Raw genomic sequence first — 13,715 nt, forward strand, 5'->3', positions numbered from 1 at the left:
CAGCCCATAATAGAAGGGATTTCACTAAACTAGTTATACATCACTAGCCTATTTTGACTCGAAAATGATTGAATGAGTTTAAATTTTAAAATTATATTTTATATATTTAAATGAAATTTAATATCCTATATAATATATATCATTAAAAATATTTTTTAAAACAATTTTATATTAATAAAAAGTTATCTTATTTAATAGGTAATATTTTGTATTATATGATATTATATTTATAATAATATCATTTATTTTAAAATATATATCATAAAATATACTTCTTTATTTTATAATTTAATATAAATAAGTTAATATTAATATATTATGTTAAAAACTTAAAATGTCATATTGTCCAATATCATTTTATATTTTCAAGTATTAATTAGGTTAGTTTGTATTTTAAATAAATAATTCTGTCAAAATTTTGGACTAGATATGGACAAATATAAACTGACCCAACTTCCCTATGCTCAGTCCTGTCGTGTAACATAACTGAGTTCCATATATGTTTCAAGAACCACTTAAACCTTCTTAGTAATACTACAACTATTATTTAATTTTAAGTAATTTTCCTTTTATCTACTTTAAAATATACAGAAGCAAAAAATGTCTTTTAATAATAATAATAACTCAAATTGGTCACTAATTTACTGTGTGGTTGATCAATACAATAAAAGGTTGGATCAAAAGCAATAAAAGAATTGGTTTTCGGTTCAACTAGTTGGACCCACGCATTGAATTCAATTTATTTAACATAGGTTACATCTTCTATAAATGCTTTTTCATGTATTTTTAATTCTTTTAAATATTTTCAACTAAGTTTCTTATTCTAAAACAACTGATCTTAACATTCACCTTAATATATTGTTCATAGTTATTTTTATCACTATTCCTACTTCCTAAAATTTAACATCAAAGAGTCCGTGGCTTAAAAAAACATTAAAAATTACTTATTTGTTATAAGAGATAAAATAAACATTCATATTTATCATTAATACCTTAAAAATCAAAGAGTTACAATTTACAATTTTTTGTATCTATAAAACTTATAACAACAACACCATTCGAACTTGAAGTCCTATAAATATTACTTTAATTTTTATTATTATATTGACTATAATAATTAGATGATTTTATAAATGTCATCATTTTAAAACTAAAATAAAAAACTAATAAATAAATACGATAATTCTAAGTTCTTTCTTTAATATTCCATTTAGTTATATATATATAATTTCCCCCTTATACAATAATCCATCCTATCACACTTAATATATAATTCTAAGTTCTTTCTTTAATGTTCCATCTAATTATCATCTCCCCTTATCCAAATGTTTGCATTTGCAATAATAACACATCACGTTTGTTTCATCTCATTGTAGAATATCCAAAAACAAAAGAGAAAATTAATGGTGAGAAAAATGTATAGCCAAGAAAAATGGCATGGCAGAAAAGTAATTGAAAGGATTCAGAATCACCACTACCAAGGCACGTTGTTCACCACAAGTCGATATCCTTTTCGTGGTTTGTCGCAGTATCAGATACCTCACAATCAAGCATATATAATAAATACACACACACTCACGTTTTCAAGGGAAAACAATTAAATAAATTAAAAAAAAAAAAAAAAGTGAGATTAGGAGATATACGTGTTGAACCCAAATCAGTGACTGCACCAAAACGACACCTGTCCTTAACGTGGCGAAACATGCGACAATTTCGTCTCTGATTTTTTCGCTCTCTACATCGGACAATTTCTTTTCCACTTACATGTTGCACCATTTTACAACTCTTTTATTCTTTAATAACGCCGTTCTTTTCTGGCGTCTAAATCCACTTTTAACACTCTCTCAGTAAGTGTTGCAACACTCTCTAAACTAAAACTCTTACGTACCTACGTGTTCTTCTTATTCAGGTATCTCTTTTTCCATGTACTTTGTTATTACTATGCAACGTAATTATGTATATGCTTGCTAATATTGTGTTTTCGTTGCACCATCTTTTGGTTTGAATATGAGATGTGTGGATTTAACAAAGTCACAAGGTGCATGCTTGGTTATTTAGAGTTAATTTGTCTTATTTTGATAATGTTCGTGTGTAAGCAGTATGATTTGGTAGTTGCTAGCTTCCTTTATTTTTTGTTAAGATGTGATTGGTGTAGCTGGTTTGTTATACCTTAATCTCGTTTCTCATCATGGTTTATTTTTTCCTTTCAAGTGTATCATATATGGATATTGAGCCACTATGTTTTCCAAGCCAACGGAAGGAAAAAAAAAAAAAAAAAAAAAAAAAAAAAAAAAAAAAAGACAAAGACAAAGACAAAAAACTATTATTTTTTTCTTGTAAAATCGGGCATCTAACTCGTATCTACAAAATATTTCGCGAATCAATTCGTACCAACTAACTTAACTAATAGTATATTGAGTTTGTGTCTTATACTATAAGTTACATTAAATATTAGGGTATAATTTTATTTGTCATAATGATTTTATTAATCATTATTAACTGGAACAGATTCACTCGTTAATTTATAGAAGAAAAAAAAATAATATTTTCTTTTTGTAACAAAATAAAATCATATTTTTTATTAATTTTTTTCAAAATTTGTTATCAAAAAATTATTTTTAATTAGTGGGTAGTAAAAAAATATTTCACTTTTGATGTGTGAAAATTAATTTAACTCATATTAAGCAAATGTGAACACGACATATTAAATATGTTTTTTTTAGTTCTTGAATTTTTCTTTTTCAATTTTTCACTTTTAATCCATAAACAAATTTTATTTGATTTTATGATTTTTTTTTTACAATAGATACTTAAAATAATAAAATCGATAAAATTCAAGGACTAAAATTACCTTTAAAAAAGTACTAAATGAAAAAACAGTATATGTATTATATTTTATTATTATTATTCATTATAACTGTGGTTGTATGGTACATAAAGAGTGAAATTTCTCCTGATAAAAACTTAAAGCTTAGAAAAACCAAACACGACCCTAACAAGCTTGTGTGTTTTGAGCTCGTATATGGCACACTATTAATGGTTATGGTCCTGATGGAGGTCCATACCTACTACTGCAGTTCTGAATGCCAATAAAACTGGTAGTTGCTTCAATATTTATAGACTCTAGACAAAGGGTTGCCATAGAGATTTCAACTTTCTGTGCTATGTCGATCGATACTCATAATATTCTTGACTTTGCATTGCATATGTGATGTGAGTGGGATTCAGTGGAGGGAAAGAATTTCTCAACACTGGAACAAGAATCAATATCACCATATATTATATGTACCGTCATCTAGATTTGGATAATATTAAATAATGTGCAAAATATTTTGGAATACTTTGTTGCACCCGACAAAAGAAAAAGGACTTGATTCTGTGGGAAAGCCACAAGCTCTCCCAACTCAATTTTATATTATTTCTAAGTTTTGTTTCTTTAATTTGATACATTACTAATCGTACGTTGATATTGCTGCTCAACAGAATGAAGTAATGTTTTGTTATGTGGTTCAGAAGTGTATAGATTAATGTGGGGATGCCATAGGAAATCTAGAAAAGGAAAATTAAGAGTAGATAGCTGAAAAATATAAAATAATATTAAGGCTTAATTTGTCCATAGGTAATGCATGTTCAAACAGTGTTACTACTTTAGCATCGAGCAAATTATCTTGAAGCTGCCCACCAATTAGAAGTTGTTCAAAATCAATTGATTAGAAGTTTTCAAAATCAATCCAACCCAAATGAGAAATCGTGTAAATCTAAATTGATCTTAAAAAATTATAAAAATCAATTCGTTTTGATGGTTTTTAAATTTTCAAAATTTCACGGTTCAATTCGAAAAAGATGAATCGTTCCAAACTAAAATTGAACTTATTTATAAGTATATTTTTTTTCTTCTAAATATATAGTACATGTATATAAAATTGATATTATGTATTCTACAAAATGGTAAGTTACTAAAAGACTTTTAATATTTAAGAAGTATTTTATAAAATTTTAAGCTACTAAATTAAATTTTAAAATAAAAAAGTATGAATTATTTATAGTGTTTGAAAATATTTCTTTTTCAATGGCTAAAAATATTTTATATGATAGCTAAAATTGTATTAAAAAAAATATTTTTACTAAAATAATAAGATAGGAATCGGTGTTAAATACATTAAGTGATCAAAATATTTAAATATTTTAAATTTTATTTTATGTACAGATATAATATAATATTACATATTTTAAATAAAAAATTTAAAAATCATAAAAGCTGAACTACATAAAATCATTAAAAAAAATTGATTTGATTGTATTTAAATTTCATAATTCATTTAAATTAAATCATACTTAATTTTCTTATTAGATTTAGGTAACTTTTAAGAAAATATCAAATTAAATCGCGCTTTTACCATTGATTATTCACACATTGATTAAATCGCACTTTTACCTTTGATTATTCACGCATTGAGTAAATTAAACTTTTGATATTTAGATTTCTATCTAGCTAGAGTAATAAAATGATAAATATGATAGGTTGATCTAATAATTAGACATATTATTTTTCTTAACTATAGAGATGGTTTATTTAGCGAATAATTTCATATTCGACCCTACTGTTCAAATATTTAGGATTAGTTTTTGTTTAGTAAGTTAGGGATACTCGTGAAAAAAAAAACTGTGATAATTTGATAAATATAAGTTAGAAAAACTGGCGGGTTATTATTATTATTATTATTATTATTATTATTATTATTATTATTATTATTATTATTATTAATTTGTGTTCTTACATTTCAACTACTTTGTGTTTGCTATGTCATCTTAAAAAGTTAGAGGCCGGGGAAAAACGAAAAATAGTGAAATGTGTAATTTATTTTTAACCATAAATTAAACTAAAGTAAAATATATTTACATGTCAAAACAATATTAAATTATCGTAACAAATTACTTTTTTTTAAAATTAATGTTCCACTATATTTTTACAGTTTCTTTCTTTATATAACGTCATGAATTTTATTTTACAATTCTCCCTTTTTTCTCATCTTTTCTTTTCACAATTTTATAAAACTAGGCTGTTATAAAAATGAAAAAAGTGAGAAAAAAAAAAGAAAAAAAAAGTGGGCATGCACTATGCAGTTATACGTGTCGACCACTGGAAGAATTTTATATTTTTAGGTTTTAAAATTATACATAAAGAAAGTAAAGAGAATATGTTGGAATGTGCATACATTTTGTTTTTTATTGAAAAAATGAGTTTAAGGGGGGTGTATTGGTTTAGGATTTCGTAGGATTTTAAAAGACTTTTTTTGAGTAAAAAAGTCCATTGGTATTCAATCAGGATTTTATGTCACTTAAAAACAATCCAGTGGTATTCAATATGGATTTTTAGGATTTTTTAAAGAGTCCATTAAAATCCACTGGTATTCATTTGAGATTTTTTACAACTTAAAAACAATCCATTGGTATTCAAAAATTTAAGGATTTTAAAGGATTGTTGTGTGAGAGAGATTTTGAAAGACTTTCTAGTGTTATCTATAAATACCAGATTCATAAAACAATCTCATCCAAACCCATCGGATTTTGAAGGATTGTTTGAAATGATTTTTCAAGTGTTTTAAGAATTTTCAAGTGAATTTTTCATCTTTTTTTTCTATGCTCCTGTCTTCTCCATTTTTTCTCTACTAATAATACTACACTATTATTCATTGCTCATATATAATACTATTCTCATACCATTCTCCTATTTTGTGAAACTCTAATATCTAAATGATAGTGTCATTGACTTGTTTTATTTTTCTGTTCGTTCTCTTTAATTGACTTACTTTATTTTATTCTATGTAGTTGAATTTGTTCCTTTATATAACACAAAAAAATACTTGAAATTTTAACTTTTAAGTGGTAATTTTTTTTATGACACACGTTAAGAAAAGAAAAAGGTGAAAGATGAAATTGATATCATAATCTCAACAATATATATATATATATATATATATATATATATATAAAAGATGAATTTGTTAGGGTTTTTGTGAGTAGAATGAGATAAAAATGGATCTTAGTAGGGGGAAGAACCCTCTTAGCATAAAAATTGCGAATTCTCTCTTTCCTTTGAATTTGTTACTCTTATCCCTCCTCCTTTTATGACTCAACAATTATTTTATTTTTTTTACTATGAATTTTTCTTTTTTATTTTTATATTATGAAATTAAGATTTTTTATATTTTAAAAAAAGAAAATTAACATAAGACATTGCAATATCTAATTTTTTAGGATTTAGGATTTATGCCTTCATTAACTTATTTTTTAAAAAAGAAAATATTGTTAAAATATTTGTTAGAATAATTTATATTTATAAATATCGTTAAAAATTATCATATATATATATATATATATATATATATATATATATATTCTCTATATCTAAATACTTCTGTTTATATAAAAAAAATTATATATCTAAATATTTTTTCAGTATCGAATATACTAATTTTTTTATATAAAAAATTATCTTATGTTTCTATATTTTCGTTTTTACATTTTTTTTATAATAACTGAGGTATTTGATCCATTTGGATAGCAAAAATATATTCGATCTTGTATGATGGTGTGCTTCTAAAAATAATAATATAATTTTATTGATTTTGTCTATTATCCGTAATTATTTATATAACTATTTTTTAACATATATTGTTTTAGTAATTCAAATGGGAGATTCACAAGGAAATAATAAAGAAAAATGAAAAGAGAAAGAAAACTATGAAGCTTGGATTAAGGATGATTCTGATGAATTGTTACAATTGATAGTGGATGCTATAAAAAGATGATAGAATATTATAGAGAATTATTATTATTATTTATCTAGACATTATTTTTTTTATTTATTATTTTTATCTTTGACTCTTTTTAAATTTGAATGTATAATTTTTTTTAAATCTTATCAAATGTCAAAACTCCACAAAATCCCACAGAATCCATTAAAATCCTAATTTAAAAGTCTTGCAGAATCCATTAAAATCCTGATTTTAAGTCTTGTAGAATCTTGCAAAATCTTAAAAGTCATGAAAATCCTGCAAAGTCTTTTAAAATCCGCAGGATTTTTTTTAACTAAAAAAGTCCTTTAAAATCCTAATCCAATACACCCCCCTAAGTGTAATACATCAATAGTTGGAGGACGAAAAATAATTTTACACAGTCACAATTTAATTTAATTTTTATATAATAATTATTTTAAAAGTTATATATATTGTAAAGTTTTTTTTCAATTACAATCCACATAAATGATAAAGTTGGTTGATTTTAATAATAATTACATTTTTCTAAAAATTGTATAAATTGTGATTTTTGATTTGATAATTGTGTAAAATTTTGAATAATTGTAATTCATTAACGGTGTATCACCATACCCTTAAAAAAATATTGATAATGAGAAAAATTTGATTTGTAGATGCCCAAATATAGTGACTGATGAAAATAAAAATAGTGATAGCTCCATTGACTTGGTGGAAAAATTGAATGACACATAATTTACTGCTTCCATAGCAAGAAAGATCACCATCATAAAGTTTTTATATTATCTTCTTTTCTCCAGTATTCCTCTTTTTCCTTGAGTTTACTAGAGTTGATTTAGTTAAGAAGTTGAGATGGGATTCCATATAGTAAATATTAAATTGATTTTATTTGGTTAAGATGAAATTGGGAGGAAAGAAATAAAAAGTGAGCTTCACATAAAATTAAAAATATTTTTTAGGTGAAATGGTGTGAAATATCTTTGACAAAACAAGAAATTGGTGAGTTTTCAATACCGTGTGTAATAAGTCTCGGTTTTCAATATTATAGCGTGTTTCTCGATTTTCGATATAGTGTGTCCAAAATAACTCGTGTCTTGTTTGATCTCTAATTTGCTTAAAATAGTGCGAAATATCGTAGAAAATACAAGAAATTGGTCAGTTTTCATTATGGTGTGTCCTACTCTCTCTCACCTATCTTCGATCTTTGGTCTCCATTTTCTTTTCTGATCTTCCATCTGCTGTGCTTGGTAAACACAAACTACTAATCTTCGATTTTATTTGAGTGAATAATGTTCTTTCCCTTTCACTATCCATGTATGTAAGTCATTTATCTCATGCTTGTGAGCTATAATTAAAGCTTCTCATCTTTGTGTTGGGTGATGATCAATTCGTTATGGTATTGTTGCGTTGATAATTGATTTTTGGTCAAGTTACATTCGAATTAGATCTCGTCAATAATTGGTTGGGTGCGTTAATTATCCTTTATGTAGGCTTGTTTTTTTTTTTTTTTGTAAAGAATGAAATTTAAAACAGCAGACAATGACATAGAGTCTCTCCCTAGTGCTAACAGGATAAAATCAGGAGGACTCTTCCAAAATACAATGGAACCTACATTCCGTACACCCCAATTAGCAAGCGTATGAACTACTGAATTCATCTCTCTAGAGATATGACTTACATAAACAATCCAGTCCCTAACTACCATGTGCTTTATCCGGCGAATCACATCATAGTGCTTATGCAGATAGTCCCTATCCAATGGCTGTATGTAGGCTTGTTAAATGTTATAAGGGTAAAACATGTTTTTTTTTAATTATTTGTAGTCTAATTTTTCTCTGAAAGGTGATACTTAATTAGCAACAATTTGTTTTGCACTAGTCGAGTCATATTCAAATTAGATCTCATCAATAATTGGTTGGGTGTGTTAATTGATTATATAGACTTGTTAAATGTGATAAGGGTAAAACATGTCTTTTTTTTTATATATTTTTAATCTATTTTTTTCTTCAAAAATTTATACTTATACAACGAATTGTGCTATATCAATTTTTTTTAATGAAAAGCAAAACAGATAAACACAAAAGCTGACTTCTTACAAATTATTATATGTGTATCATTACACAGAAAAACTTCATAATACTTTTTAAATTTCTCTTTTTATTTATCTCATCAAATTAATAACCCAAAATTTTATTTTAATAAAAACTTATTTCTCTCTTTATCTTCCTTTTTCTTACTTTATTTATTTTATTTTGAGTTAATCACTTATATATTATTAATATAAAATTTTTTTTATACTAATAATTAATCATATTTTTTAATATTATTATATCAAGTTATTTAATGAAATAAAAATAAAATAAAATAATTTAAAAAATAGAATTAGTTGTTGTGAATAATGTATTGATGACTGACTAACTTGTTTGTTTTTTCCATCGACACATAGTGATGAACTTTCACAAACCCGGTGCAAAAATAAAGAGAAGAGCACTTAATTATAGTTTGTGTTTGACTTGACAAGTAACATATCTTTGCAGCAAAGAGAAAAAGAGAGAGAGAATAACAACAACATGGTGGTGCCTGAGTCCGGTATGAACACCCAAAACGAGGTGGAATCGCCGCTACAATTGGATCAACACAGCAACAAGAACCAATTTCCGTTCTCATCACTGGGAAGACAGAACTCAATATACTCCCTCACCCTCGACGAGTTCCAGCACACGCTATGGGAGAGTGGCAAGAACTTCGGGTCAATGAACATGGACGAGTTTCTCAGCAGCATATGGAATGCGGAAGAGAACCAAGTGTTGAACAACTCCAACGTCATCAACAACAACAACAACAACAACATGAACAACTTGTCGCTAAGTGAAGCTTCCACTGATAAAGGGTTGATAAGGAAGCAACCGAGTTTGCCTCGACAAGGGTCTCTAACACTTCCTGCACCCTTGTGTAGGAAAACAGTGGACGAGGTTTGGTCTGAGATACACAAAGGACAACAAGAGAATAACAACAACAACAATTGTGGCAGTGTTGGAAATACCAACAATGCTCCAAATACCGAATCTGCCCCTTGCCAACCCACCTTTGGAGAGATGACTTTGGAGGATTTCTTGATCAAAGCTGGGGTAGCAAGGGAACATTGTGCAATGCCACTCCAACCTCAGCCTCATCATCATATGCAGCAGTATGCCATGTATCCAAATGCAATGGGGCCTTCTTTTGTGAGTAGGCCAATGATCGGGATCGGCGGCGGTAGTAGTGGTGGGAATGTGGTTGCACCACGGCCTTATCAGGCCGTGGTGCAGAGTGGTGGTGGTGCAATTGGGGAGCCTTCTGGGTATTCGGCGGCGGCAGTTTGCTTTGGAGGGAGGGGGGTGAATGGTGGCGGCGGTTATGCGGCGGCGGTGGCGGCGACTAATATGGGAATGGCGGCGCCGGTTAGCCCGGTTTCGCCTGAGGGGATAGGTACTGGTGAGAACTCTGGTGGGCAGTTTGGGGTGGAGATGGTGGTGTTTAGAGGGAGAAAGAGGGTGTTGGATGGTCCTGTGGAGAAGGTGGTGGAGAGAAGGCAGAGGAGGATGATCAAGAACAGAGAATCAGCAGCCAGATCTAGAGCAAGAAAACAGGTTGGTACCTTGTTTTCACAAACTGCATTTATAATTGCGTTATGATATTTAGGCATCTAAAATTTACAAACACTCAAGTGACATGACATCTTTGATTCCTTATATCACATCATATCAATCACTTATATTTCGTTTTTTCTTATCTTTCAAGGTGTGTACACTCACAGTTGTCTGAAAATCTTTTTCTTGGCATTAGATGTCTTGATTATCATGCATCTAATAAAAAAACTTGTTGCTGCTTATCTGGTTCTCTGAGATTACTGTGCAATGTGCACTGCAGTTTGTGTAGTTTCGATCTATATATACTCTTTTAAGTCCCTGAACTAGCTACTGGTTAAGATTTTGTTATCTTACCTATAAACAAAGGCACCGGGACTAGTTTTTTTTTTCTTTTATAGGGTTGTAAGGGTAACCCACATCTCAGGACTGCTATTAAAATCAACTACTGATTAATTGGCCACAAGATCTGGCCAAAATTGTGATTCTTTTTCTTAAGTTGTAGTTTGGTATTTAAAGATGTCAAATTGTCAACATAAGAGTGTTATGGAGTGCAATGTATTTTTCAGTAAGAGAGTTCCAGCATAACTTATAATTTGGTGCAGGCAAAACAGTTAGAGGCAGAATAATTAACAGCAACTTTTTCTTTTTTTACGTTATATTGTTTTACTCTACTCTTTACATCACCTTTACTGATAGACCCTCTTATCCTTTATTGATCAAAAAGAGGATATAGAAGGGGTAGGGAAAAAATGTGAGAATAACACTTATAAATGATAAACTGATTACTAGAGATGGGGAAATAGCAGAGAAAAGGTACGTCACTCATGTATACCAGGGATCACCACGGCCAAAGAAAAAAGTAGGGGTTTACTTTTGAGAGTTTGAGTTGTTTTACCCTTAAAAGAGAATTTCCTTCTAACTTCAAGCAAAATGAATGAAATTACACTGGAGATATAAATCATTTTTAAACTATTTGATACAAAGGGGAAAAAGTCGTATGAACCATTGGATGCAAAGGGGGGAAAAGTTGAAGATGCTAACTAGGATGTCATAATCTAGCATAAATATTTGACAAAGTATTGTTAATAACCTTCATTTGCGTGACATAACCATTTCTATTTTTGTCTTTGCAGGCATACACTGTTGAATTAGAAGCAGAATTGAACCAATTAAAAGAAGAGAACGCCCAACTTAAACTAGCTGTGGTATGCCAACTTATTTGTACTTTGATCAAAGTTCAGGGTTTTTTCTTTTTTCCTTTCTTTATTGTACTAATAATAACAATTTCATATCTGACATATGCTTCTATCTCTAGGCCGATCTTGAGAGGAGAAGAAAGCAACAGGTAACTATTATGCTTGTTCAATTACAAACCCTTTTATTTGATCTCACATTTAGGTAAACTTCATTGTAAGTTTGTCCTTTCAATTTCCACAACCACCAGCACAATTCAATAAGAGAACCGTATATTTATTATTATTAATATTTGCTGTGCTTGGCTATGCATGGTCCGAAGCAAATTACTAATAATAATTAGTATGAATCAGTGTGGTTGATTATTTTATTTCCCATGAGGATATGTTATAGAAAAAGCTTATATAGTCATATCTTTATTTTAACTAAACAGCCATAGTTTCTTTTGGATGATGAACTTGTAATCACCTTATTGTGCAGAATTTAGAGGAAGTGAATGGATCAGTTCAAACCAACGCTCAGAAGGCCAAAAGGAAATTGGCATCACTGAGAAGGACCCAAAGTTGCCCTTTATGAACAAAGGATCTACATGTGCAACCAGTGACAGTTCTTAGATTTTAGTATGCAGGTGCATTTTGCATGAAGAAGAACACAGAGAGAAACTCATGCCAAAATCAGCTAAAAGGAATAGAGACACAAGACAAGTTGTGAATTTCATTTTGAGAATCCAATTCCGCAGAAGTTAGTGATCAACAAGGATTTGTTGAGCGAGTAGTTAGAGAAATATGGTAAATATAGTTGTTTGTTTTATTGATGTCATTTTCCCAAATATACAAAATCATAGTTGTAGTTTTCTTATACAATATATATAAGCGATATGCATGTTAATCATCATTCATCGGTGGCCCTTTGCGTGTTCATATTTGTGAAATAAATCCAGTGGCGTCAAACAAGGAATAGATAGCATCAATTCATTTATTAGTATGGTTATAGAAGCTTTAGGACTTGATGCATTAATTACTAGCTAATTACTGTAACTGCTTGCATGTTTCATCTTCGTGAAAGAAAGTAAAGTAGAAACCAAATTGAAATATTTATTGCTTTAAACAATGCTACCAAAGTACTATAATGCTTAACTATAAATATGCATGGATAATGTACATTGACTTTCTTGCCCCAATCATTGCTTGGTTTATGTATATTGGGGATTAATTTCTTGCCCCGGTTAATATAAAAAATTGATAAGAAATTTTAAGTAAGTTTTAAACATAAATAAATAAGTTACTCTTAAAAATTGTGTGAAATATATATTCAATGTAAAAAAGACAATTTAAAATTAGTAAGAAATTTTAAATTGATAAAAACGTATTATTAAATTGAAATAAAGTATTGAAATATATATATATAGAGAGATAAATATATTTATAATATTAAAGGTTAATTGTTTATTTTGATTATTTATGTTACATATTTTTCTTGGTCTAAATTTTTATAATGAAATTTGTGATTTAAGCAAGTGATTGATGGATATAATTGTTCCTTTATAATATTGTTGACATTGAAAGATTAATCAACTGTGATACAACATATCAAACATTGGCATAACACAATTTAAGACAAACAAAAACAAAAGTTACAAACCATGAAAATGCGACGTTTATAAAAAAAATAATAATAATTGTGGAAGTGTTTAGGGTGGATTTCGTTTTATGGATTCTTTTTATTTGAATTAGCACTACAACGGTTTCAATTTAGGTATGTAATTTAAGGTTCGAGAGTGTAAGAAGACAATTTAATAATCTCTACTTTCCAGATATTAGAAGACAATTTAATAATTTTCGCTTTCCAGATATTCATCAACGATTATTAAGAAACAGTGTTCATGCACGTAGATGCTTAAATAAACAGAATGAACAACAGATATAATTCCTAGACAAATCATGGTTCATACTTTTCAAGCATTACAACATCATCAGAAATGTACGTGAATAAAAATGAAGTGATTATAAGGAACACTAAACTAAACTAATCCTACTCTAGAAAAGAAAAAAAGAAGAGTGGTCAAGAAGCAACCATACCCAAACACGATTCCATGCACGAAAGTCATAGCGTAGGC

At 28.5% G+C, this 13,715-nt stretch overlaps 1 protein-coding gene across 2 annotated transcripts; it reads left to right on the top strand.

The window, feature by feature from the left end:
* The first annotated feature begins 1,764 nt into the window (after window positions 1-1,764).
* LOC109787827 (protein ABSCISIC ACID-INSENSITIVE 5) lies at window positions 1,765-12,493 on the top strand. Of its 2 annotated transcripts, none has more exons than XM_020346400.3 (5): window positions 1,765-1,909; window positions 9,314-10,405; window positions 11,539-11,610; window positions 11,721-11,750; window positions 12,080-12,493. In XM_020346400.3, the coding sequence occupies exons 2-5, from the start codon at window positions 9,347-9,349 to the stop codon at window positions 12,173-12,175; spliced, it is 1,257 nt and encodes a 418-aa protein (XP_020201989.2). In that variant the 5' UTR covers window positions 1,765-1,909; window positions 9,314-9,346; the 3' UTR covers window positions 12,176-12,493. The 2 variants fall into 2 exon arrangements, with proteins under 2 accessions (XP_020201989.2, XP_020201990.2); XM_020346401.3 differs by lacking the exon at window positions 1,765-1,909 and adding an exon at window positions 7,899-8,023.
* The last annotated feature ends 1,222 nt before the right edge of the window (window positions 12,494-13,715 follow it).

This window comes from Cajanus cajan, chromosome 7 (assembly GCF_000230855.2).
Source record: "Cajanus cajan strain Asha chromosome 7, NIPB_CcT2T_4, whole genome shotgun sequence".
NCBI classification, from domain to species: domain Eukaryota; kingdom Viridiplantae; phylum Streptophyta; class Magnoliopsida; order Fabales; family Fabaceae; genus Cajanus; species Cajanus cajan.